This window comes from Amblyomma maculatum, chromosome 4, assembly GCF_055883805.1.
Source record: "Amblyomma maculatum isolate TAMU_Amacu chromosome 4, ASM5588380v1, whole genome shotgun sequence".
NCBI classification, from domain to species: Eukaryota; Metazoa; Arthropoda; class Arachnida; order Ixodida; family Ixodidae; genus Amblyomma; species Amblyomma maculatum.
In genome coordinates, this window is record NC_139347.1 from 118,562,448 (window position 1) to 118,590,412 (window position 27,965).

General features: G+C 46.9%; 1 protein-coding gene across 2 annotated transcripts in view; it reads right to left on the reverse strand.

Annotated features, from left to right (window-relative positions):
* Positions 1-2,937: 2,937 nt before the first annotated feature.
* The window catches only part of LOC146192229 (arginine kinase-like), a 71,400-nt gene continuing 46,372 nt past the window's right edge, over positions 2,938-27,965 (reverse strand). For both annotated transcript variants that reach the window (XM_084602398.1, XM_084602399.1), the window contains exons 3-6: positions 20,003-20,229; positions 17,929-18,255; positions 14,784-14,988; positions 2,938-4,802 (exon numbers count right to left, since the gene is read on the reverse strand). In XM_084602398.1, the coding sequence (XP_084458524.1) occupies positions 4,660-4,802; positions 14,784-14,988; positions 17,929-18,255; positions 20,003-20,229 (902 nt within the window). In that variant the 3' untranslated portion in view covers positions 2,938-4,659. The remainder of the gene's footprint in view (positions 4,803-14,783; positions 14,989-17,928; positions 18,256-20,002; positions 20,230-27,965) is intronic.

The following is a 27,965-nucleotide window of genomic DNA, read 5'->3' on the forward strand; positions in this document are numbered from 1 at the left end:
TTCCAGAACTTTTCGGGCTGTACAACAATAAAGTTTGGTAATACTGTATTGAAGTAGCGTCCCTTTGAGGTCCGTACTGCACGCACAAGTTTTTCTTTCATTTCTTTAACTTGATCGAGTTGTAGGGGTTTTTTCTTTAACCTTTTTATCTTGCGGGTCATGTGAATAATGTCACGTGTCATCCACGGATTTGGTTTGCGAATTACTTTGCATTTATCAGGCGCAAAGTTATCAATACAGAACTGACAAATGTCTTTAAAACGGCGCCAAAGTGTTGTCACGTCACTATCGTTAAAGTCTGTGCGGCAGGTTTCCATATGTTCTATTATGGCTGCATCATTTGCGCGTGAGTAGTCCTTGAAGGATCGCTTTACAGGTTTTTCATGAGACGGAAGAGACTATGGGTACACTGATACTGACAAGACGGTGATCAGACATACCTCTACAACTGCAACATTATACTCAGTTAACATTCTGGGCAGAAATACCAGATCAAGCACAGATTCGCCGGGTCCTTGCACACATGTTGGCTCCTGAACTATTTGAATTAAATTGTGCGTTAGCATTATGTCAAGCATGATGTTTAAATGTTTACTGGTCCGCGAAAGTGCTTGCAAACGTTCCCAATTGATGTCAGGTAAATTTAGGTCACCTACTAGTAACAATTTATTTGATTGGAATTGAGACATGTTTCCTTGTAGCTTGACTAAATACTCAGGCGGCGCATCGGGAGGTCTGTAAACGGCGAACAAAATGAATTTGTGCCCCCAACACGTGATTTTTATGCCTAAGCTTTCGAGACTTGGGTCATCTTCCAGGACAACAGCTTCTATATGGTTCTTAATAAGGACTGCAACACCGCCTTCCCTAGAATACCAATCCTTGCGGAAAACTTGATAGCACTGAGGGAACACATCCTCGTCATTTATTTCAGACCACAGCCACGTCTCCGTTATCACTGCTATATGTGGATCGTGCTCTAATAAAGTAACTTCAAGATTTTCTGTTTTGTTTAACACGCTGCGAGCGTTTAGGTTAATAATACGCAGTTGCTTGTCGCACTTTTGTAAAAAGCGTCAAGTTTCTGGCTGCGGGGAGGGTTTGCTGTTAATCTTTACACGCATGTTCTTGGCCTCATCCCAGAAAAAAAGTTCCTTATCAATCTTGAGTTTGTCATGAACTAGGTATATTTTTTTACCCTCAAGTTTATCAGCTTGTGCGCTGTCCCACAGAAGCTTCCCTTTTTTTAGTGTAGCTTGAGAGTAGTCATTCCTAATACTTATGTTCGAGCCTTTAAGTTTTTTGCAGTTTTCAAATATCAGTTTCTTTTCATTGAAATCCTGGAGATAGAGGATCACTGGACGGTTAGTGCCTTCTCGGCCAAGCCTGTGAATGCGGCCGATAAAATTGCACTCCACATTCAACTTATCCTTCATTACCTCCGTTATAACCTTTTCCTTGAGCAGCTCTTCTGTTTCATCGGGGATGTCAGTTATGCCATGAATAACTTGACCATGAATATTTGACCGCCTGTTTCGGTCCTCCAGATCTGTTAACTTTTTTGTCTGGAAGCCAATGACGTGTTTCAATCATTTAAGGGTAGTTTCAACCTGATCATCGTGAGAAGGAGAAGCTTCTGATAGCTTTTCTTCAATTTTAGTGAACATCTGTTGAAGGTTACTTATCATTTTTTCGGCATTAGTTAACTGAGCTTTCATTTTGGAAATGTCATTACAAATAGCAGTTAGACCTTCAAGCAACTGCTCAAACAGCTCTTTCTGCATTGGACCAGGGTTGGCCTCAATGTCCCCACAGTTGCTACAGAAACGGTCTTTTACGGTGGTATCCGCGACAATTCCACTGGCAAATAGTACGCCTGTTATTTTTGATGGCCATGATTAGCTATATTTCCGTTTGTTGATGTCCTTTTCGCGTCCAGCGAGGCGAAGCGCGCATCTATCTCATTGAACTTTATAGCGAACGCATTTAGTGGCGCCCTGATTCTACTGACCTTCTCAAACGTTATGTTTTGATCCTTCGATTCTTCCGCCTTCCTCTTTAGGCGGGGCATCTTCTCTTCTATCCTGCTTTGTTCTAGCGTTCTAGCTAACCTGCGTTCCAATCGCTCTCTGTTGCTGTGATGCATTAGGATTTTGTAATTTTTTAACCTTCTTTTTAAGTGTTTCATTTTCTCTGAGTAGTATGTCTACCAACTGCCTAAGTTTTGTAAGCTCTTCGGTATGCTGCTTATTCTTTTGGGAACGCTCTATCGCTCCAGATTAATCCATAATCATTTGAGTATTTAGAGGAAGTTGCAAGTCCCTAGGTTCAGTGGTCATCTGTATGAGGGCCACAAAATCAGTGCATTTAGAGCGAGCGGTGATCTTCTCGTGCAATCAAAAGCTTGAAAACAACCAGGTGATTAGTCAAGCCACACGCATAATCAGATGCATCGCCGAAAACAGCGAAGGGATGACAGAATTGACGGGACATATATAAGCAGCCGGTTTTCCTTAGGCCTCCCCTATGAAACCCTATACGCGAAAGCGACGATTGACCCCGTATACCGGCCGGCCCAAGGCTAACCCGTTAATACTTTTATTGAAACCTGATGAAAGAAATGGGTCCATTCACTCTGCTCAGGCTGAAAACATTGTGAATTTTGTCACACCGCCTGGTGAATTTGGTGGACACTATGGTGGCGAAACTCGGCCAGATGGCTTATGTTACAGTGCCTTATTCTGGGCACCGTAATGACGTGTATGGCGCATTTACCTAGGTTAAATGAAGGAGCAGCGCAGATGGAACTACATGAAGATGGCGATATTCGCTGCACAGCGCGAGATCGTGTTGCAGTTTTGCATGAGGCGTAATCGGCGATAGTTTAATGCTCTTGTGCCTGCATAATGTACGCACAATGAAGACAGAAAGCAGGAGTTGTTGAATTTGTCGTTATTTTTATTGACATCGCTTTTCGGAGGCGGACCATCCATGTGGCGTACCGCCGAGAAAAATAGCGGCCTGGAGTGCGCCACCCGCAAGCTGAGCCCCTAACTGGGAGGCCGGGAGCTGCGGGGCAGTGCTTATTTGCCTTTCCAGTTGAGCACTCCTAAGCTGTCTACAGTCGAGGCTAGCGAGTCTTTTACGAGATGAAACAAACAAAAGATGACTGCGGCTAGAGTTCTGCCTGGAGGCTGCTACGGCTGTCTACGAGCAAAGCGGGGGAAGAACATAATCAACGGCGCTGGGGCACGCTCACAAACGCAGTTTTTCGCAAAAATAGCAGCACCACGGAAGGATCTGTAAGGTCCTTCTTAGCCTTTCACGTCCCGTTTGCACCGCGGTCCTGAAATTTCCGTTTTCTCTGAGTAGTCAGACAAAAACCGGATGCTGCAGCAGTGTCAGTAGAGCTTGTTTGTTCTGGTCTATAGCGAAGCGGCGGAACTCTATACAAAAAAAGAGCCCGTATGCTGTGGACTCTTTTCCCTGTCGTGCAGCAGCGGGTGGTCCTCTCTGGAACTTTGGCCATTGCTCCGTTGGTTTGTTCCTGGGGCGTCCCATAGGGTGCGCGCTACGCGGTGTCTGGGTATGTTGAGTCAGGATTATACAGGCAATGGGTGGGTCCGTAGCGGTCGCTCGGAGTTTAAATGCGGTCAACCTTCATTTAATGCGCACGGGCTGTCGACTCTGAAGCTCTGACGAGAACTTATTTGAGAATCGAGACAGAAGAAACATGACACAGATGTTTGTGACCATAGCATGCCGGCCTGTCCGCCGATTCTAGAGTGACATATTACTTCGTTCGTTGGATTCAGAGAATGTGAATGGCTTCCCTTAATGTTCGATGTAGGCAGGAATATGTGCGTTCCATTTGTATCATTAACGTTCATGCTACATCTGCAGTGTTACTGAATCTACGTTTATGTGCCTTCATCTGATCTGTCTGATTAGAGAGACATGTCTGGAAAACACTGTGATCAGGCGTTTTAAATGGCATGGTTGCTGGAAATAAAACCGCAGCTGTCTTCTGCAGTCTCTGGATGGCAAGAGTGATATGGTTTGATTACCAGGACCTCCATGCTTTAAGAAAAACGGTAAAAAGGGTTTTAGCCATGTGAAAGAAACAAGCACACATCCATTCCGCCATTTCCAAGTGTCCTGAAGGCTTCAGCAAACGGACGCTGCTTTGGTTTTACTGCACTCTCCAAGCTTTAAACTTCGTTGTTAGCTTGCGCCATTCACGGGCAGTGACTCTGAACACGCGTAAAACGGAAGTTACCACTCTTTCTTGGAGGTTCGGTAAATAAAAACATGCTCCCAAGTGTCTGCTCTCGCATCGCACTGTTGTACTTGACCTTCGTCAGAGGAACCTCGAATCGGTCATCTCAGCCCTTCGCCGTTTTGCAGCGACCGGGTCTCGTCGTTCGCGAGGAGTCATCCGGCACAAATGAAGGCTGACTGCAATCGCCTCTCAGCTGAGGCGGCTGCTCACCGGACGGGCGCACCGCCTCGCTGCTCTGTTACCGCACGATTCGCGTAGCTGCTGCCGGGCGAGCAGCGGCGCGGGCCGCAGGGTGGTGTGTGTATGTGTGTGTGTGCAGCAGGGCTGTGAAGAGGAGTTGGGTATTGGTAAGTGTAACAGTCTGTACCGCCTTCTTTCTAAGCTGCCTTCTCGAGCTTGATGAGCTCCTGGATGCCGTCCTGCATCTCCCTGACGGCCTGGTACTCGGTGAGACCCATGCGTCGCTTGTTGGAGATGTCGTAGACGCCACCCTCGCTCTCCGTATGCTCGCCACGGGTGCCTGGGGACAAAAGAAGGGGTGAAGAAAAAAAACAAGTTAGGACCAGAGATGCGTACATGTCTGTATGTGTGAGGTTCGCTACCCGACAGAGAGAATCGAAGGAAACTTAGAACTGAATGAAAAGCAGATAGGTGTGGCTTAGCACTACTGTCGGTGTCATGTCTCTGTGTTGCACAAAACAACTTTCACGAACGGTAACACAGTTCGTAACGCGACCGTTATGACAGAGGCTATGCTCACGTGAACCTTGAACTCTGCAGCAGCTCAGGTGGCTCAGGTATTAATGCACGAGTGCGCGAACATTACGCGGAGTTACTATAGCGGAGTGACAACTTTATACGTATTCTGGAGGAAATGTTGACAACACCAAAGCATATCTATCAGTGAGTTGGTGTACGCTAACTGTGAAAAAACGAATTATTATTATTATTATTATTATTATTATTATTATTATTATTATTATTATTATTATTATTATTATTATTAATATTTATGAAACAACTAAATAGCACAGCACACGCCATGTAAAACTATTTTTCGTTTCGTACGCTGTTTGCTATACACCTGACAGTTATGCACATACTGACAATATTGCACGCAGAAGCAGTATGAAAGGGAACAAGCGAGTTCGTGGCAACGCAGGCTCTAAACACTGGAGGAATGCCTTGCCATGCTTGCGTGCTATTTGATTTCGAAGCTAGTGCAACGTTAGTTATGTACGCAAAGTGCCCATTTGGTTCGTGTTCCGCTTTTCAAATTGGAGTCATTGTTTTTAAATTCACATTTTAACCCCGCTAATCCCTCTCGGCGTTTCTCGTCAGAGCACTGAACTCGGATAGAAGTACCAAGTTTCGGCCAACAGGAACTTAGCACTCCAAATTGCCCAATGAAGTACACTTTTTCGTTTGCGGAGCAAGGAAACACAATCCGAATCGGTGACTGAAATACGCCATCAATCTAACTGACCCATCCACTCGACTCTCTTCCGACCCGTGCTACGCTTGCCATCTGTCGGAACTCACTGCAGTACCTACTGGGAACGATCGCTGGCAATCGTCCTTTCGTAGCACATGTGCTCATGCTCATTTCCTCTGCATGTCAGGAACTTATCGACGCCGCTGTATTTGTCGCTTAGCTCGCCGTGCTGTCAATCCGTTTTCTACCCTCTTCGACAGTGCCCAAGTTTTTGGCCCATAGTTCAGTACCCGAGAGGTGCAATTATTATACCGGGTGTTTCGGTAAACACCTTTAAAAATTCATTTAAAATTGGGCAGTAAAAATAAAGAAAATAAGTAACCAAATTAGGCGGGCATGAGTAAATTTACAAACCTATATAGGTAATCAATTACATTTAAAATTTCATAAGTAATAAAATAAAATTGCGAATTACAGCCTGATTGTTACAGCCAACGGCAAGTGTATAGCCACGGACAGGACGGTGCGCCATATCGGTTTTGGAAAAGAAAAAGAAGTCGTCTAAAGAGCGCAGTGCGAGCACTGAAGAAACTGATGCTCGCAGGACTGGAATAACGCGCGCATTGCGCTTAAAGTTGAGTGCAAACGCAATGTTGCCTGTAGAGTATTACAATTCCTGCTGGGCTCTAACTACCTTCGTAACACGAACTTCCTTCTGCTTGTCACTTGCATTGAATAAAGAAGCAATCGCCACGAAATACGTAGGTGTCGCTTTTAAGGGAGAAGAAGCGACTGAAATTATGACTGGACTGGGACTGTCGTATTTATTTCTGAAAAAAAAAAAAAAGTTTATATTTCTACCCGTGACGCGGTTTAAAAACTTTTTCTTCGTTTAACGAACTGGTATTGCGTCGTTTTATTCGTCGTTACGAACTCGACCCTGTCTCTAAGCACCCATAACACGTAAATCGAAAAATTATTAGAGCTTAGCTAATGTGCATGCTTGGCGACATCGACGTCTACCAAAGTTGACAGTTTATCCCCGGGATAACCTCCTTTTTCGACTGCGGTATTGCTGTATGAAGCATTCGGTATAACAATTCCTTATGAAGGGATAATGATGTAAAATACACCCGTGTGCTGTACGATGTCATCACACGTTAAAAGAACAAACAAATTAATTTTAAGGGCCTTCCTTTGTGTGAAATAGTGTTCGTTTTTCAAATACTGAACGGGCCTATTTCTGTGTATCCTATCGCTGTGAGCCATGACTAGCGAGCACGTTACCTATTCAGGAAAATTGATGTCATTAGTCACAGCTGCTGGAATTAGACACATTGTAGCATTATTAGCGCATCTAGAAGCAGGAGAAAGAGACTATTGTACAAAAGGGGAGGGGGATGGGGAGGCCAGGTCAGGAGAGGCTAGGTCGGGAGGCAAGGGGTCGAAACTTTTGTGCTCGTTCCGCTAGCATGACTTGTTATCAGTCTACACTTGCTGAATGCTGTTTTCTACTATTCTGGTGAGGGGACTAGTCGCATGAGCTTTTTTGGGCATCTTTTGGGAGTGTATTAGGAGCTCTCATATAAAAAAAAAATCAACTCGTGGCGCCATTTAATGGCAAAAGCGCAACACAATCACCGATGATGCGAATGAAGCGTTGTTTTCCAATGAAGGACGCACTGCAGAGCGTGTAAGCTATTACATAAATATCTTAGCAATTTCACGGACATATTTTTAAAACGAAGACAGCGTACTGTGGCTGTTCAGTGAATGTTTGCTAAGACGAGAAAGGCCTCTATCACCGTCGCCTGTTTAGTTCGGAATAAGGGTGGGACGAGGCGGAGGATGGAGTTTGAAAGGCTGTGCCGGCTAGCTATAGACAAGCACCATGTTTGTAAACAAAGGTGGCGCTGCGATCGGCAGCGACGTGGGGTGTAGGCAAAAGCGCAGCGTGGCCAAGCGACGCTGCCTTCGAAATATAGTGAACTAGAACGTATTCTAGTTTGGTTTGGTTTGGTTTGTGAGGTTTAACGTCCCGCATCCTTGGGAACAGTAGTCGAGCGCCGTAACCACTGCGCCACCCCGGAGGGTACTATACTTCGAAACCATGTTCGCGCGTGCGCGTAGAAATAGTTTGGCTTATGCCTCCAGACTAGTTAAGCATTTTTGTAGCCGATTACTGCTGGAATCACCCGGCTAAGAGTTGCATTGGCTTCCTTCGCCGTGGCCTCAGCAGCGCGCGGCTACGGTGGGCGGCTGTAGTGACTGATTAAGTAAAATGAAAACGAGAAAGCGCGATGTACAAGAAAGAAAAATTACGAGGGACTTTAGCAACTGAAGTAGTAAAAGGCGAAAGTCTGAGAAGTCTCATCTTGTCTAGCGTTCCTGTCATCTGCAATCCCACACTTGAACGCCCGCCAAGGAATGCCACGCGACAGCCGCCGCAAAAGCGGGACACACTTTGTCCACGACAGTAGGATGCATTAAAGGCTTTCGCCTTAATTATAACTGGTTTACAGGAAACGTAAGGCGCAGTATCTATCACACTTTTTCCGGCAAGTGTGTTTGGACTGTAAACCATCGCTCCAGTCGGGTGGCGTTCCTTGGCGCGTGTTCAAATGTGGCGTTGCAGATGGCAGGGACGCATCCTGCCTCGGCCAATCAGAACGCCCCAAAAGCGGGACACATTTTATCCACAGGTGGTGAAGGGTGGCAGTTACTGGCCCTACGGGCTGGGCCGGTAGGGCAATGCCGCCCACCGATTTTTATCTCTTGCTTTGGTGGTGGACGACGGCTGTTGTTGCGGCGCGCGTCTTCATCTCTCTTCTTTTTCCTTTCTTCACTGTTTTCCCTTCTGTCCGCGCGAGGCAGCGGAGGTGGCTCAGCTACAGAGCCAGTAGCAGGCCTGTGCATTTTCTTTTCCTTCTTCCTACAGCCACAACAACAATAGCAGCATGAGCCATTAAAGGTTTTCGCCTTAATAACAGTGGACTCCGGGGTGGCTGTTCGTGGTCCTGCAAGTCTGGGACGGTAGGCCAACGCCGCTTGCGGCGGGGGCTAGCCAGCCACCGAATTGTATTTGTTGTAGGCCGTTGTTGTGGTTGTGGCTGTAGGAAGAAAGAAAAGAAAATGCACGGGCCTGCAAACTGTAGCTTCGTGACTTTGCGGGATCCTAACGATGTTTACTCGCTTTCTAGGACCGGTGATGACGAGTCACTCGTAGAAACTCGCGAAAGTGAAAACAGAAAAGCTACCTCGCAAGACCGGGCCGTTTCGGCAATATCGCGCTGGAGTGAAGGTAGCTACAGTTACATTCGCAGTAGGTTTTGTGTCCTTTTCTGTACGAACATATACACGGGGCAGTACTGCAGGTGAATGTAATGTCACAGCGAGGTTTTTGCTGCCTTCCACACGGAATATTGCTTCAAAACTTGTTATGCACTTGATAGTATATATAACAAAACATGCACCAGCTGCAGGCGTTTGTTGCGCTCTTCTTCGTGCGGCCGAAAAGCAACCACGAACATTAAGGTTGCAAACGAACTGAAAAAGTTTCAATGCAGAAGTGCAACGCACGTCAGCTGCGAAGGCAATCCGTCGCCGAAGGGTCTACTGTTGCGCTCAGCGCCGCTGCCCTTCGCTCTCATCTTTATCTGACCGCAAGAAAGATGTGAAAACAGATGCCATTTTCATTTTTTGGGCCTCGGGGCTCAAACAACCGCGCCACAGATTGCAGGAATGTCGGGAATTATGCTCAAAAACACAGCAAGCTCCGAGCATCCAATGCAGACGACGCGGGCTCTTGCCTACACCCCGAAAGTCACTGCTGTCGCCAGCGCCACCGCATCTCCACTGACGTCAAGAGCTGACGCTTGTTGATATACTCCATTTCTCATGCTGTTTTCAGCTGTGTGGAAGGCAAGAGCAACTTGTGGCAACCTCCTATAGGATGATGTGCACTACATAACTGCGACCCTACGTGCGGGCCGGCCCCATCAATTGGAAAGTGGCTCCATCTGTGCCATTAAAGGCTTACTGGCATTTTGCATCTGGTGGGCTTTGCATTCCTCCTGAGAGAATTCATGTCTGAACTGCCTTGCAATCGCGATGAACCGCTTCATGAACATTTAAAGCTAATTTTTCGCCTCCTTGATGAAACACTGAACATTCAACGAACGACCCCCAAGCGTCACAACCGACCCGGCTGATGAAATCATTACATGTTGAATCGCGACACAACTACCTCGCAACAACCCTGCGCAGAGCTTTGTCCGTGCATTGCTTATTACACCAGTGATAGGAACGCTTTGTGCACGTTAAATTATACCTTCACAGTCGAAATATTTGAGGACTATTTTCCATGTTCATGTAGCCCAAATTAGATTAGAGATCTATGCTTTCTACACTGCGACAAACAGCTTGTGGGACTTGAGAGTAGATAATGCTGAGGTAGGACATCCTCCGCGGGCAACGAAAGCTTTCCTCTCCTGCCTAGAATTCGCTGTAGAGCCACAGCAAGTTGTCTGCAAGAATAGACCTTATGCAAAATTGCTCCCATCTAGCGACGGGAGCGTGCATTTCCGTCATGTTTGAGGATACTGAACCGAGGAGCGGCAAGCTGAATTATAGGGAGTCGCGTGGCTGCAGGTATAATTGGTATAATGCTCGCTGTTGCCCGTAATGCTGACATTGTAGTGCCCCTTGCTGTACGCAGAACTAAACTAACGTTATCGACGAGCAGCTGCAGCAGCAGCAGCAAGTTATATCGACTGATAATTTCTTCTTGTGGCCTTGTGTTAATCTGCTGTCCCACGATTCTCGTGCTGCAGGTGCACGTTCGTTCAGCGGCGCACCTAAATTGTAAACTGGTATCTTATTTAGCCTGCTTTGAAAGATTTAAAATTCCTACTCGGTGCGAAGGCAAACGAAATATATCGGCCACAGCGCGTTACATTTTTCTGTAAAAAGGTTCCACATAGCATTTTCACGTAAAATATTGTCAAGAGTGTTCCTCTTGATTTGCTCATTGCGCCACTCATCTCAGAATTCATTGCTTCATCCATTCAAGCTGTGCAAATTCTACGTATGTATACGCCCAGGTATCCAGATAGAAAACGTTGCCGCGCTTCAAAGGCGAATTTTTAATTTCACAATTCATTCTTCTAATACGCGTCCACGCTTGACGCTGCGTCTTGGTATTGGGCAGATCTCTGCGGTGTGATTACGCAGGCTAATGTATCGATCATGTATCGATAATGTATCGATTTTCATGAAATGGAACCACGATGTGACGGCGACAGCAGCTATATGAGGAGGATCAGCGCGTTGTTAACTCGTTGCGTTTCACCGGCTAGTTCACGTTGTTTGGTTGTTTGCATGCTAAAGAGATACATCTGCCGCTAAAAGGGCCCAGAGAAAGCATGAGAACAGTAGTGAGCGCACTGTATTGTGAATGCTTTCAGGTCCATCGCAGCGCAGTGTTCATTGGCACCGATCCTTATTAAAAAAAAAAAGAAACAATATCAAGCTCCTTCGTGTACGCGTATTCGCACAGCGTACTATAGGCAGTCAGCAATGAAGTTTGCTGTGTCGATCGACGCGCCGTAACACATCCTAGCGAGAAGAGCAAATACTTTTCTGGCGCTTTCGTAGGGAGTTTTCACGCCACCTGCATGAGCTTACATGGATCAAATTGCAATCTCTGTCGAAGCTTTGCATGGCCTGTGCCGGATAACGGGGCTACATCGAGAGTGCCTGGGCAAGGACATTATCTGTCACACGCGTATCTATAATGCTGCTGAATATGCTCGATGTGTATCGCGAACCAAGCGGCTAACAGCATTTTGGAGGCGCGCTGTGGAACAATTGCAGTGCAACCTAGGCAGTGCAGGCTGCCTGTGGAACGCAAACAATCGAGGCCGAGCGCCGGGCGCAGTAACATGTTGATCTCTGGCCCGCTCTGGACTCGAAAGCCTCCTACGGCGGCCAAGACCGTGTAATCACATCACAGATGTGTTTTACACCCGGAAGTGATGGGCGTGTATTTGAGCAGTTTATTAAAAAAAATCCGCCGGAGCAAAGAGAGAAACTAGAAGGGGCAACACGGATTTTGCCTTGTGTAGCGATGCCGATGTTGCCGTTCGCAAGACGTTTTGGCAGCGCAGTACGGCTTTACGAAGTAAACTGGGAATGCAGGCAGTGTGTACAAGTACATCGTCCATTCTTTCGTCATTTTTTACTCTGAATGCGAGCAAATAGCACGGAAGCAACAGTACTAAACAGACGCAGCTAGCGCGACGGCAGCACCTGCAGCAGCGCGGCCGACTCACTGAACTCTTCAACATGGCGTCGCGTGGCGTGGTTCTCTGAAGGTCCGATAGATGGCAGAAATTTTGCATAAGGTCTGTCTGGCTAGGGTCCTCGAGGGCGGTGACTGCGAAGGAAAGTACGCGTGTAGGGGGCAGGGAGCAGATCAACTTGAAAGGAGAGCAGGGCACGGCGCTGCCAATCGGTCGACGCCTGCGACCGTTGCACCGTGTGGGAGGGAGAGGGAAATGCGTTGTGCAATGGTCGACTTTTTCTTTTCTTAGTCTCCGCGAATGCTTGGCCGCCAGGAATAAATGGACGCAGCTGCTGAGCAGTGGTTACGAGGTGCCCAAAACCGACGACAACGTCATGTACCGCGCTCTTCGTACACCGCAGAATCAGCGTCGGCGGAAAGGCCTCGCAGTGCGGGCTCCCATGCCGCTGCAAAATGGATGCGGCATGGAGACCGTGCGACGCGCTCTACCAACGCCGAGGAAATGTGGCTTCGGCGTCAGTACTGCACGATGTGCAGCACTCAACCAGGACGACGGTGGAGTCAAGACGAAAATGCAAACATTGACGACTATTCGCTAATCTTTACTCGAAGGCGTTTGCTATACAATTTATCTTTGACACTGCCTATGCCATTTCCATTTTCAAGCCAACCTAAATTTCATAGTGTCTGATGATTTTATTTTATGAATCTGCCTTTATCCTAGGCCACCGATACCCCCCCCCCCCCCCCCCCCCCGTCCCTACCCCTGTACGTACCGGCATATATTTAGAAGGTATGGTGCCCCTTTTAAATAGTCATGCGAAATGAGAAGTGAAAATCTGTAAACGTTCGCGTCAGCAACACATGTAGATTTATGCAGTGTCGTGTGATGATTTGCCGGCACTGAACACGCCCGCTAACACTGAAGCAGCGAATTGGCGATATTTATTATGGTTAGATCTAAGTTCCACCGACGGAGCGGTGCAAAATGAAGTAGAAAGAAAAATCAGTACAGCCATTCACCAGTTCAGAACAAAATAAACCAAAGCTTATAGCTTTGGTTTTACTCTATTCCCTTAGATTATTCTGTGAAACGATCCTGTAGGTAGCACATTTCTAGTCAACCTATAGTCAAGCTCCCCCTTCAAACATGTGACCTAGTTTCTTCCCGGGGCGGCCACCTTCCAGTTGCGCATCCCAGCTTACCGAAAACAGGTGGCAGGAAAAATAGTTCGCTAAGTAACTCAGGTCTTATGGTGCCCGCTTTAGATTCGATTCGATGCTACTTAGCCGGACTATGGCGAAAACAATGTCAATTCATTATGGCTAGCAATGTTTAAGGTGCGCAGATGCGATAAAATGCAAGGCTGGACATTTGCCGTATAAACGTCATCGCACGGCATTGCGCAATGAATCTACCCAACTTGACCAACTCAAACACGCAAACCCCTTTGTCAAACATTTTGCTACTTCAACCGCTCCATGCGCGCAAGCTTTTATTATATTTTTCGTAATTTTTTGAGCGGCCGTTTACTTAATCCTGCTCCCATCGTGCGTTAACCTCGTAACCAGCTAAACATTTGGGACCGACACACCGAAACGACATCCAAGTGCGGCGCGATTTGCGCGCTCCGCAGCGCTGCATTTTAGTCGGGAAGTGCTCCCGTTCAAGGCGGCGGTGGAGGAGGTGGGGCGCCCTCTTGTGGGGGCGGTGGTGGAGCCCCTTCTACAGGTGGCGCGGGTGGTGGTGGAGCCCCATCTGCAGGTGGCGCGGGCAGCGGTGGAGCCCCTTCCGCAGGCGACACGGGTGGGGGTGGAGTCCCTTCTGCAGGCGGCGCGGGCGGCGGAGGTGCCCCCTCTGCAGGTGGTGCAGGTGGCGGTGGAGCCCCCTCTGGAGGTGGTGGCGGTGGGGCTGCGGCGGCATCCGGCGCGGGCGGCGGTGGAGGTGCGGCCGCTGCAGCGGCGGCCGCTTTATCGGCTTCCTCTTTTGCGGCCGCCGCCTTCTCGAGCTTAATCAGCTCTATCACGCCGTCTTGCATCTCTTTGACGGCCTGGTACTCGGTGAGGCCCAGGCGTCGTTTGTTGGATATGTCGTACACACCGCCTTCGCTTGCCGTGTGCTCTCCGCGAGTGCCTGGGGAGGCACGCGCGCGTCCCGGGCTTTGTTGTTACTTCATGCGTTACAAAACGTCAGCAGCGACGTTTCACCGCGGTGTCGGCGCTGTCAGCCTTTCGCGGTAAGAGGCAACGGTATCGAGTACGAGGCTCTTTCTCCTTACCCATTCATTCCGTGTGGAAGAGTGTGCCAGTTACTGCAACAGCTAATAATTTCCGTGGCATGGTCTGAATTCGCGAAGAGGGGGGGGGGGAGGGGGGTACACGCTGTGTGCGGAGCTGATGAGCAGGAACGTGCCGTGCGGTTTCATAACTTCTACACCGGGGCAGCTATTAGGGCTTCAACTCTAGAGGCCGTTGTCGTGCAGGTCGGCGTTGTGATCTGTCAAGGGGTGGGAAGCGGCATTCGCGAAACCAGAGGCGGCGTGCACGCTGACGAAGGCTGCTATTACACCTGCGCGACGCACGCTCTCACGTATACGTATTACAGCGCCAGTGCAAGCATGCCTCGAAAGCCAACGGCGTGAAGCAGCTATCCAGGCAACCGTGGCGTGGAACAAAATGGAGACATACTCGCTTGAGATCGCGTTGCGTTTGTGTTTATCGCCATGTTTTGCAAATAGGCTCAAGCAGCAGTGCCCCCTTACCTCGCACTTGCAGGTTGTACTTGGCGGCGATCTCGTCCAGCTTGGCCTTGTCCGCGGCCAGCTTGGGCAGCTTGATGTGCACGCTGGCGCGGATGGTGGTTCCCAGGTTGGTGGGGCAGAAGGTGAGGAAGCCGAGCCTGTCGTCCCGCGAGAAAGGCAGCTTCTTCTCGATCTCCTTCACGCCGCTCACCATGCGGCTGAAGACCTGCAGGTGAGAGCGAGCGAGGTTCATCTTTCGCCGTCTAACTTTGCCATCTTATTGCCTCTGCAGCGGCACCCAGGTCAACGAGCGAAGTTCCTAAAATCAATCATTGCTTCAGGATATTTTGTTATCAGCCATGCGTAGTGATTGTAGACAAGCAGCTAGGTCAGATTTCTTCCATCACTTGCCAAGATCTTCTTTAAATGTGCATAAGAAAGGTGCTGTGATTTTTTACGGCAAAATTAACGTACTTCCTGCTATAAGCGAACACAAGCCAGGAGAGAAACGAGCAGTGCTTTCTCGCTAACTAGGGTCACATGTCATTTTAGAAAGCCGTTGGAAGTAACTTGGAAAATGTACGGAACCTAAAATGCGATCATCACTATAAAGCTAGGTATTTCAATAGTGTCCCAAATACAAACATTTTCACGTAATTATCATTGAAGTCTGGTGCCCGTATGGATGGATGGAATATAGGAGCGTCCCCTTTGAAACGGGGTGGTAGCAGTTGCTCTCATGCTCATTTTCCCCCCTATATCTTAATTATTGTTTTAGATTGGATAACTATATTATCATTCTATTTGTTGAATTTTTGTTTCTACATTACTAACATTATGTCACTTTTCTGCTTTTAAGCCACCAATCTTCCAGTCGTTTTTTGCTAGCTTCCACCGCAGGTTCATTCACCCGGCCACTGGTATCTCTAAACCGTAGAGCTTCTGGGAGAGTTACTGCGCCTGCATCGACTTCCGGATGGATACCATTACATTCGAGTAGAGTTGCACACGGGACGCCACTTGGCGGCGTTTAACGGCAACAACTTCGTTTAGATCGATCACGATAACATCAGTTACGTACAGGCTGGTAACGCAGGCAGCGAAATTAAAAATGCAGGCATGAATAGAAAGTAATAATGTACTGGGTAATCTGCAGAACGGGCTCAGAAGTGATAGGCGCCTAGATGATAGCATTTTCGTAATAACCCAATGCATAGAAATAGCCAGGGCGGAAAACAGAGCGCTGTATTTAGCCTTTCTTGACATAAGCGGCGCATACGACAGCGAAAAACTTCTGTGGAAAATACTCGAATCTGAAGGCACCGGTAAAGAATTAATTGAATTATGAAAAGAAATTTACACGGATAACGAGGGAGGGGTTAAGAAATACGACTACTGTCGAGGTATGCAAAGGAAAGGCAAGGATGTCCGCTATCACCGCTGTTGTTTGTGATTTATATGAAGAGTTTGCTGTTTATGACTTATAGCTGTTTATGATTTATAAAAAAAGAGTCTGCAAGAAAGCAACCTTGGTTTTAATCTATCGTATAAGCTAGGTAGAACAGAAGTAGAACAGAAGTAGAACAAACGCTTCCAGCTAGGACAAATGGACGCTGACGACATTGTTCTATTAGCCAATAGCCAGGGAGATTTACAAGCGTTGCTTAATATGGGTGAATACAAAGGAGATGCAATCGGATTTGCCTACAGCGCAACTAAGTAGGGTCTGATGGAATTCAACGGTTTCAATGATAAAAAGCTTTCAATACAAGCGAGTGAAATACCAAGACCGACAGAATATAAATATCTCGGGCTATGGATAAACGAAGGTCAGGTATACATGGAAAAACATGAAGAGGCTACCGGGGCAAAAAGACGAAGAGATGCCGCGATAATGAAGCACAGGGCACTATGGGAGTACGACAGATATGAAGTACTTAAATGTATTTGGAAAGGAATAATGGTACCGGGGCTTGCCTTCGGGGACGCAGTTTTGTGCTTAACGGCTGAAGTCCAGTCGACGATAAATATAAATCTGAGATCTGTCGGAAGGTTAACGCTTGGAGCCCACGGCAAAACTACAAGCGATGCAGTACAGGGAGACATGGGCTGGGCGTCCTTCGAGGCGCGAGAGGCTCAGAGCAAAATCATGTACGAAGAAGGCCTCAGGAAAATGGACGACAATAGGTGGGCAGCTACAGAATTTAAATACTTATGCCGAAAGGGAATTGACTCACAGTAGTGGAAAAGGACCAGAAAACTAACCAGTAAGTATTTAGGAAGGCAGGACGAAGAAATAAAGTATATTAAACGATAGATAAAGAACACAGCGTCTAAAAACTGGAATTCAATGAAGAAGAAGATTGATTGATTGATTGTGGGGTTTAACGTCCTAAAGCGACTTAGGCTATGAGAGACGCCGTAGTGGAGGAGTCCGGAAATTTCGACCACCTGGGGTTCTTTAACGTGCACTGACATCGCACAGCACACGGGCGCCTTGCTAGGGAGAAGACGTCCCTAGATATATGTAAGAAAATGAAAAGCTTGGATTAAGAAGGAAACCTTCTATGACAACTCAAGAGGTAGCGGCCTTCTCTTTGAGGATAGATCAGGATGCCTTAGAACCCTAAGCTATAAAAGAAAGTTTAATCAGGAAGATGAATGTAGTACCATGTGCGGTAGATGCCCAGAAATAATTGAACATCTTATACTGAAGTGTGGCAGTATCTATATCTGTCCAGATGTCGATGCGGACATAGCCACCCTGGCCGAGGTCCTGGGGTGTAGAGGTAACAAAAGAAGCGTGAACGAATCGGCAGTAGAGGCTAGCAAGAGACGTTTGGAGGATTGGTGGATAAAGAGCAGGAAGGGGACGTATGGAAGCTAAGTCGAAATTAAACACGGTTATAGATAGCCTGGGTCAAAAAGTAAAGTCATTAAAGTTGTAGGGTTATCTAAGTTAAAAAGCAAAAATAAATAAAGGTCGGACATTGTGATGATTATCACCATCCCGTTTCAAAGGGGACGCTCATAACATCCATCCACCATCCACTCAGGAGTCAAAGGTCTCAAGGCGCGTAACCTAAAGAGCACAGACCGAAGACAGCAACCAACTGCTTAGATGGTTTGGTTATGTCCCAAAGGTAATGGAAAGGTGGGCACCGACCTGCTTAAGGTCTCCGCCCTGCTGCATAGAGATGATTCGCAGGTGGTCCTCCTCGTTGCACCACACCAGGAAGGTCTTGTTGTCGTTGTGGTAGATGCCCCGACCGGTGGGCCAGTAGCGGCACGCGTTGGCTGCCTGCAGGAAGCGGTCGCCCTCCTTGAACAGGAAATGGTCGTCGATGAGCTGCTGCTGCGTCTTCTTGTCCATGCCCGTGAGAGGGTAGTAAGTGCCCTTCAGCTCCCCGGTCATGGCCTTGAGCGCGGAGCTGACCTTCTCCTCCATCTCCTTGTACTGGGCTTCGGTCAAGCACGGGTTGAAGGGGTAGCCCTGGAAGGTTCAGAAGAAGAAAGCACGTCTCAATGTTTTGTATAAATCTGCATTTAGTTTGGTGCCATTGCGGCGCTTCAGTGGCGTTGTTTTCATCAACTTTACTCTGCAGTGCACAAAGCATCGTCGTCGCAATGTCTTTACGTACAAGCATGGCCGGAGCCAGAGCGTTTCTTGTGACATCGCGTCAAGTTGTTGCCACAAAGCAGAGCGTGGGAATTGTTATTACAGTCTGAGAATTCTTTCTATAGAGAGTAGACCACCACTCTCATATTATATAACATCACATAGGCCATGCTTTTGTTAAATAGAGCACTATATTGTGCCATGATATCCTTCTGGCTTCTGGCTAAACCTCGGTGTGATAACTTGAGACAGTAGTGGTGCCCGCAGGACGAGCCGCAGATCCGTAAGGCGCATCGAGCAGATTCAAGTTTTTTTTTTCGAACACGTGCGCGTTTCGTACGAAATGCTGCACTTTACGTCTCGACCACTTGACCCCTGCAGTCTTATCTAGTGTAAACGCCGCTACCAATATTGCTAATTAGCATTAAAACAAGTTTAAGGACGCGCAACGACGAAATGAAAAAGACAAAGGAAGATGCCTGCAATGTTGTGTTCTTCGTGCGAACTTGAATCACGCCTGGCTTCAATGCACATGTTGCGCGAAGTTTGTAGTGTGTACTTTTGAAGGGGATCAGCGATCCAGTAGCGTGCGCGTAGTGGACTTATTTAGGCTATTTGCCACATATGGTCAATGTTTGGCCTTGAAGGTGTGCAGCAACCTGCACTGCCTGACTCTTATCGGTACGCTCACACCGATAGGAAATAGGCCAATATGGGGCCATGATGATCTCATCTGAACTGCTAATTAAGGGAGAAAAAACAATTCTCCCCGTGGTTCGTGTTGCTTCGAGGCCGTAAGAGCAAGTGGCTTTAGTAGGCACGTAAACTTCAATAGTACACAGCGGGGAAACGGAGGTTTGAGTCAAATAAATTTAAGGTACCGGTGATTGGTGACACTTCTTCGATCGAGTTTTAAGTCGGAACCTCAGCGGTGGCCTGGCTGTTCGAGCATGCGTCTTGCAAGTGGGAAGTGGAGGGTTTGATCCCCAGAGCCGACGGGCACCCACCGGTCATACAACACGTACAAGCTTTTCCTTAACCTGATGGCCTTCTGGGGTAATGGGCTTGGAAAATGTGCTTTGACACCAACTTGTGCAAAGAAACAAGTGGCGTTGCATGGCGCATTTCGAACATACCTGCTATTGCGCCATTAAAATGCAACTTCATCATCAGTCCTGCTGAACATGGGCTGACATGTTTGACGGTTGTCAGACTTCAGGATGTATTATGTGCGCGGTTCCTCCTGGTAAACGGTCGTAAAGATTTTAGAGCTAACAAGCAGGTATTTGGAGAAATACCTCAGGAATACCCGGATCGGCTAGTGGTATTGTCTTGCTAAGAAACTGAGGAAACTGAGGTGATGAACTAGAGTTGACGACCGAGGATACTCACAGGTGATATGAAATAGTGGGCTAATGGCCATAACAAACATCAGGGTTTTGCAACCTGGATGAACGAAAGATGCTTTAAGTTACTGGCGCGTGGGAAGTAGTCAGGAAGCATTGAGGACCAAGTATCCACGCCAGATACAATGTGTGAGGTAGAAATTGGACTGAGGTGCATGCTATCAGCGTTTCGGGGCTGTCGCTACGTGACTCTGCCTGCACCATCGGCTACTCACCTGAAGGGAGCGTCCGCAGCGCACCCTGGTGGAAACGACGAACTTGTTCTCGGGATCCAGGTCGACGAGTGTGTTCATGTCCCCGAAATCGGTGGGTGGGTGCTTGTCAGTAGACTTGAAGCCCCCGTGGTAGTCCTCGATCACAGGGTTGAACAGGTCGGCGAAGAGGGTGTACGCCTCGGCGTCCGGCGCATACAGGCCGACGCCGCTGTCCAGGTTTTCCACACCTGCGTCAATCAAAGATTCAGTCAGGGAATGGACGGATGACCCAGTCGATCAGTTAACCTCCCACGCACGCTCGTTCGTCCCCTCCCCTTCTTACTTCTTCCCTCCCTCGCTTTGGGACATTAAACTCCACAAACGAAACCAAACTTAAGGATGAATAATCTTAAGCATCGCGAATGGGAAGCGGTGCAGTAAGAAGAATTATAAGCCGAAGAAGGCGGTCGCAGTGCGGGAGCAGAACACGCGCCTCTCACAGACCCGTCCTTGGGCACTTGGTTTCAGGGCACGTGAGATCATTAACGGCTTGATGTCGGAATGCGGTTTTCAAGATGCACGTAGTTTTATGGCAGCGTAGCTCTGAGATGAAAATTCAGGAGTTTGGACTAATAAGAACATATTGCCTAGATAAATGAATGTCGGCTGTATCTGCCACCTTCTAAGGTATGGCTCAATAAAAAGGTGAGTATAGTTTGAAGGGGAGCCTAAGTTTCTTAGCCGCCTTAGGATAGTGGACTTAGGCGGCATTTCCCGCAAAAATGGTTCACTTTGTTTTGTGTCAAGGATCACACCAGCTTCCTGCCGTGTTTCTATCGTGGGTGTTAGACATGCGGCTAGACGAGTTTTCAGGAACAGCCGTTGCTCCCAGTCTGTTTTTATTTAGCCATGTGCAAGCGAGCTGACGCGTTCGTGCAAACACAGGCGTTTTACTAGGCGAATTCCATTTGAGGATGCTGGAAAGCTGAGAGGTATCGCAGGTGAAAGTATTTATATATTTTATTCATTTATAAATACTGCGGTCTTAAACACAAGACCATAGCAGGTGGGTTCATACATTTGCGAAATAACAATTGAAAAAAAAAAATTGAGACAAAAAGAGCTAATTGTGCCTTACTTCTTACGAATGGTAATGTAAATGGCTCTGACTGAAATCGGGAGTCGACGGATATAATATATCATGCGAACATTTTCGATTGCCACATTTTGTCTTTTTAACCTTTGTTGTTCCTTTAAAAGCGGGTTATTCGTATTGTTGCACGTGCCTTTTTATGCTGGACACATTTGGAACCTGTTTCTCAATGTTTAGGTGAAGTGTTGCGTTTTGTCTGTTTTTTCTTTGATACGGTTAAATCTTCTTATCGCTGTTTGCCCTTTGCTTGAAATTGTTGAGGCTACCACTTAAGCTAATTTATTCCGTCGTGCACTCATGTATATTAGCGGGCGTTAAAAATTAAACAGATATTTCTCTGAAAAGCTGCGAATCATACGCCACTGCGGTTTGTGTAGATTTATTTTACTGCAAGGTGGACATTACTTCCACGGCAATGAACAAAAATACAAATGCGGTTTGTTGAAATAACTAATAAAATTTTTACTTTCGGTTATAGGGCACACCAAAGGCTTCAACACTGAAGGGGAGTCCAGTTTATAGTTTCTGAATCAGCATAGTGTTTCGAAATATCGAGTGTGAAAAATGCGCTTTTCATAGCCACTAAATTGGCTTTGCATACGCCAGTGTGCACCGCTAAAATGTTGTGTTATGTTGGTTTTAACGGCGCATAAGCAGCTAAGGCCATGATGCGCCAAGCACAAGGTTGGACATCGCTAAAATGGTATCATCGCTAATGATTTTATCGCGGGAACACCATGAAACATCTTCTACGTCACGAAAGACGTAAACTGTATCTCCGTTTTATTTAGGCGGCCTCAATTTGTCGACGCGCACCATGGTGAATCAATTTGAAGAGCTTGAAAAAGCGTATTTTTTCACATTCGCTATTTTAAACCGCGGTGTCAAATGAAAAATTTTACAAACCAGACTCGTCTCACAATTTTTCGCATTTGATATTTCGAACCATGGTGCCGATTATAAGAAGTTTATAATCTGGACTTGTATTGTTGAATGAGTCTAATTTCACAATTCAATGCTTCGTAAGGCGAAATATTAAAATGTTGATTAGTTGACCTTATCTAATTACTCGCATTTAAATTTTACTCTACGCTTTTTTTATGTCCGCCTTGTAATATTTACCTGAAAAAACAGCACGGGAATGGTAAAGCGGCTTTTAAAATGTATTGAATAACTTGAAACGCCCGGCACAATCGCTTTACTCATTGCTGAAGTTTGCACAATACTAATGTTATTTCTCTCGCTTCTGCCGAGTGACTTCATCTCATCTGACTTTATGGCTCCAAGGAAAGAAACGTGTGCTAAAGAAGGCATCTGCACTACACATAATACATTTATTGCTATGATCAAGCACACTGAACTACTGTGCGGCGACCGTATCGATTCCGCTTCTGTGTTTGCGGGCATTCATTTAAAACACGCGCTGTTCGCAGCGAGCTGAACTGAGCGAACCGGGAGCAGCAACTGCATGGGCGAGACATTCGACACTTGCACGTCGGCACGATCGAACGCGGCGTCAAGGGCAGCCCAAGTCTGCCTCATCGAGCGGAGGCTGGCGTGCAAAAAGCGGTCCACCAATATGGGACAGAAATCGAACCGGCCGCGGCACCAAGCGTCACATGTCAAGGGCACGGTGACGTGCGAGTGCGTCTGTGGACAATGCGGTCTCAATCCGCGCGTCACGCACTGCCGTAGTAAAAGGAGCCCATCGTCTTCGGCACACAGTCGCTACCAGTACGGAGCACCATTTTCATGAGAAAAAAAAAAAAAAAAAACTGCCTTCGTGCTCTCTGACATTTGTGGTTTACTTGTTCCGAATGTCAAGACAGAGGCTGAGGTGGCGTTTCATGCCTCTATCACGAGTGTAGGGCGGTTGTCTGCATCGGACGAGAAAGCTCAGGATTTTATTAAATCGGGCGCTAGAATATAGTCCTGTCCATACTCCGACATTAAAGCTCGGACCTAAAGCGTGCTTAAACCGGTGCTAGGGTTTTAGGGTGAAAGTCTTTAAGATCATGAGTGGCGTCCTCAGAAATTGTCTTCGAGGTCTGTGCGCGAGATGAGTTCGCGAGATTCCGCGTGATATCGGTGGAGCTCTGGAATATAGTGACCGATAGTTATAGTTAATGATAGATAATGATAGTCGGTGATGAGGAGAGTCTACTCTCTTCCTCCCTCCTTCCTTCCTTCTCTTGCCTCTATCTTTAGAGAGAAAGTAGAGAGGAGAGACACTTAGAGAGAGAGAGAGAGTAGAGCTTCTAGAGCTTAGAGAAAGAGAGAGAAACTGTCTCCACTGGGTGATTAGAGAGAGTAGAGAGAGGGGTTATCTCATTCGACCATAATCGATCAATTCTAATTGGATCGCGTGCGACAACGGTGACATTTCGGTAACTGAAATATACAGGATGCGAAAAGACGGGCTTCGGTGAAAGTATTTGGCCTCTGGCTCTGAATCTCGGCCTCCATAAACATTTCAGGTTTAGGACTTTCACTTCGAGCGTGGTGTAAACAAAACGTGACAAAAACAACGGAGAAGACGCATTTTCGCCCCACTAGCACGGAGAGAATTCCGTGAGCGGGACGGCTCATTTGGCTGTCACGGCTGCTTCATTTAACTCGGAGTGCTGCGGGGGAAAGAATTAAACAAGATGGGGAGTAAGGATCGGAAATAGGGACCGATGAAAAATGAAGCAAAACGTTTCGACAGGAAATGCCACTGCGGATCGTCTGGGCTTCCGTCTCGAAGTTAGTGCCTTGTGGCCGGAGCGGCGCTTATTTTGGAGAAGCCGCAGTGGGCCTCGAAATAGCCGCCCGCAACCTGCTGTGCCACTGCGCAGGGCTCGTCCGCTGCCGGGAGCGGCGTATAAAAGCGCCGAGACGCTTTTGGCCTGCAACCGAATACCGCGCCCGCATGTGTGTGCGTGCTTTGCCGGGGAGGGGCACGTTCTTGCTTCCGGGAAACGTCTTCGATCCCGATTTCTGTGTGCTTGCTCGCTCAGACCACTTTGCTTAGGCTTACTTAGTCGATGCTTATTACCGATAACGAAGGGAGTGGCATACCTGCGACAAAAAAATAAAAAAAAATAAAGGGACTTGTTCTACATTTTGTTACGATTTTTTACAATTTATAAAGAAAATTCTTAGTTCGGCTGTGCTATTTGTAAGACGAGCTCCAGTTTTCTAACAGACGCCTAAAATAATAAAAAATAGGAAGTTAATGAACTTATTTAGTTAATTAGAGAGCTAATTGAAACATTCGGTCTCTTACCCGGTGTCCGTCGTAGCCAATATAACCCCAAGGCTGCAATAAATCTAAAGCCATTTACATTTACTCTTTTGTTTTTTAAATTTTGGTCCTTCTAAAAAAAATCACACACACGGTATATAGGCCTAACTGGAAATTTTAGTACCACAGACAGACAGGGCTAGGTGGGTCCCTGTGTTGCTTCATTTTAAACTAGCAGCGCCAAAAGGCGAAACATGGTGTGAAAGGTTCGAGGCGCTTTAATTCATCGTCTTGTGAGTATCGCTTCTCCATATTTTTGTGCTTCGTATTGTTAGCAGCGCTTAGAGATCCTAAATGGCACTTAACGGCATTTGTCGGCACTTTTCGTTTAGGCTGCACTTGCTGCGAGATTGCGATAACTCCGCTAGCGATTCTCGGATTTACCTGGAAAATAAGGCGCGATAATAAGCCGCGTCGCTTGGTGTATGAGCTAGCATGCATGAAGGAAATTTTTGATAACGATAGGTTGGTAATGAGCCGGTTAATAGCGTTCGCCTCTACGTTATTCCCATGTTTCCGACCTGTTTTGCGCTGTTTATGTGCAACGCGTAACCAACTGAAGCAAACTTCTGTTTCAGCCTGTTGCGTAAATAAGCTATCTGTTACCAGACTGACAAGCAGAGGTTTTGGCGATGCTGCGTTTACTTTTGAGCATTGATGCCGAAGCCTAGTTTTTGGCCTCATTACGTTGTTTTTTCTTATTTTATTACAGGTTTCAGCTAGCGCCTCCGCGGCACTTTGCTAATTCACTTTTCAAGTTGAAACCGAACGACACGTGGCATGTAACACAACGTATTTTCTTTAGCACTGCGTAAGTAGTTCTTATATACGCTGCGATTTGATTTTCTGCGATCACTAACATCGCAAAGCATTACTTTTATTAAGAAAAATTAAGTTAAAAACAGCTTAGCTATATTGAGCCGATAGAACAAACACTAAATGGAACCTGGCGCAAAGAAGCATTTCTTGCATGAACGCCATCTCACAGCGAAGTGACTCAGCCATCCACGTTTCCGTGCTACGACTCTTTCCAAAGAGGGCGCTGATTGCTCCAGGGGGTCTCGATGCGCGCGCCCCCTCCATTGCGCGCGTCGAGGTTTAGACTGCTCCCATAGTAGCCTGGGATTCTCAAACTCACGTAGACATGCACTATCGCAACCGCTGAGCGTGGTCTTCGTAGAGTTTAGTTGTTGTGCAGGAGGTAGGAAAAGGCTTCTCGTGAGCACATAAGAGAAACCGACTCGGTACGTTTTGGCCTTTCTTTACCGCACGTTATGCCACGTACCTTTTATTTGTTTTTAATGTAGCCTAGCTATTGCCCACAACGACTGAGTGGTTATTGCCAAGCGCCGTGTACAGCCTACAAAGGGCATTGAAAACGGCCACGAAAGCAGAAAGAAACGGGAAGAATGCTGAGAATACACGAATAAAAAACGATGCAAAGAAACGTCATAGAAAGGATGAAATGGAGAGGTGAGGTGAAAAAATACAAGTGGGAAATCCTGAGTGAAAGTGTAACAAAAGAGAGGTGCGAAAGAACGTGTGGAATGCAGACTGACGCTCGTGATTACCATGCTTTCTTTTTTTTTTTTTTTTTTAAACGAGGGTGGGCTTCCTTACTAAAACGATGTGTTTGCAGTAAACCAAGCTTTACAGGGGCAAAACTTACTAGCCAGAATCTGAGTTGCGATTTCGACCTCGTGCACTTCCTTTAGCCGCAGCCATTATCATACGGTCGAGGCTTGCTAGATGCCATATTTTGTTTTGATCTTCGTTCAGGGAAGTTCCTGTGACTTGAATCTATTTTTTAGGACGAGATAGAAGTTTGTGCGCAGAGATATCCAACTGCGCAATTTCGACAGCAGTATTGCACGAGTCGAGGGACTGTGTGCCGTACATATGGCCGAATACTTAGCAATAGATTTAAATAGATTGATTTTTAATTTCGAGTCTGAACATTAGCGAAACAAGTTCAGGTATACATGAGTAGGTGCTGTAAAGTAACACATGTAAGATACCTGTACGGTATCTGTATTTCGAATTCCAAAAAGGCGCATGATTTAACTAAAGAAAAACAGTATCCTAGTAGAATTTCTAATGGGACAGTACGAGCCTAGATGTTGTAATAATTCCTGCGGAGGCATCGCCAGCGGCATTCTTTTAAGGTCTCTGGGGCACCGTGAACTCGCGGAGAGAAGGAGCGCTCTGAATTGAGCGTGCGCATCTCAGTGTTGAGGTGCTGTCTCCTTTCATTCATAGCCGGATCGCTGAGGATTGGTGGCGATTAGCAGAGCCTTTCGCATGATTTAGCAAGCTTCCTCTTCCTTCCTTGCCAAGAGCGAGAACCGCGTCGTTTGTTCACAGACGTAACGTGAGGCATCATCCAGTGCTGTAACCCGCGCACGATAGTGATTTTTTTTTTTTTTTTTTGTAAATTAAGAATATAACATATGGTTTCAACTATAAACGACACCTGCTGGAGGGGTTATACAGGCTGCAGTAATGCAGTAATTTCTCATACTAGGGGACCTTTGAGTGACTGAATAAATAATAAACAACTAAACAAATAAGCAAATAACAGATTTAGATCCATTGGCAGTGCAATGCTTTTTCAATGTCAAAAACTGTCTGTTATGAGAAAGTCGGCTCTTCTCTCTCTCTCTCGCATTCTCTCTCTTTTTTTTTTTATTATACTTTCGAGTTCACTGGAATGTTCATTCGACTTGCAATTTAAATTCAATTTCGCTAGCGTTTTCGTTTCGTGTGACTAGCTCAAAAGGCTTTAAGTGCGCACCGTTTTCATTTTTATGACTGTTTAAGCGCAATTAACAATAATAATTGGTTCACAGGAAGGGAAAGGCGCAGTATCTGTCACACTTACTCTGTGGACACCTGAACCGCGCCGTAAGGGAAGGGATGAAGGTGGGAGTGAAGCTGGAAAGAGAGAAAGGGGAGCCGTAGTGTAGGGCTACGGAGTAATTTCGACCACCTGGGGATCTTTAACGTGCGCTGACATCGCACAGCACACGGACGCCACTTAGTTTCGCCTCCATCGAAGCGCAGCCGCCGAGGTCGGGTTCGAACCCGGGAACTCCGGACAGTAGTCGGGCGTCTTACCACTGCACCACCCCGGCGGGGTTGGATGTGGCGTTACTTGAGGCAATTAAAGAGAGCAATGATGAGAAATATTTTAGGGAGCAGAACTGCTATATAATCGCAATTAGATCTGAGAGCAAGCTGCATCAAATTCTTTCGTAGAAGTGTTGATAAAACTAAATGAAAAGCAAGCGTAAACTTTTACTGTTGGTCATTTGTGGAATCATACATCAACGACCTGCCGCGGTGGCGCAGTGGACAGGGTACTCGACTGTTGTACTCAAGGGTGCGGGAAAGAATCCCGGCTCCGGGCGGTCGCTTTCCGAAGGAGGCGAAAAGCCCGGGCTGTGCGATGTCAGTGCCTGTTAAAGAACCCCAGGAGGTGGAAATTTCCTGAGCCCTCGACTACGGCGTCTCTCACAGCCTTAGTCGCATTAAGACGCTATAAA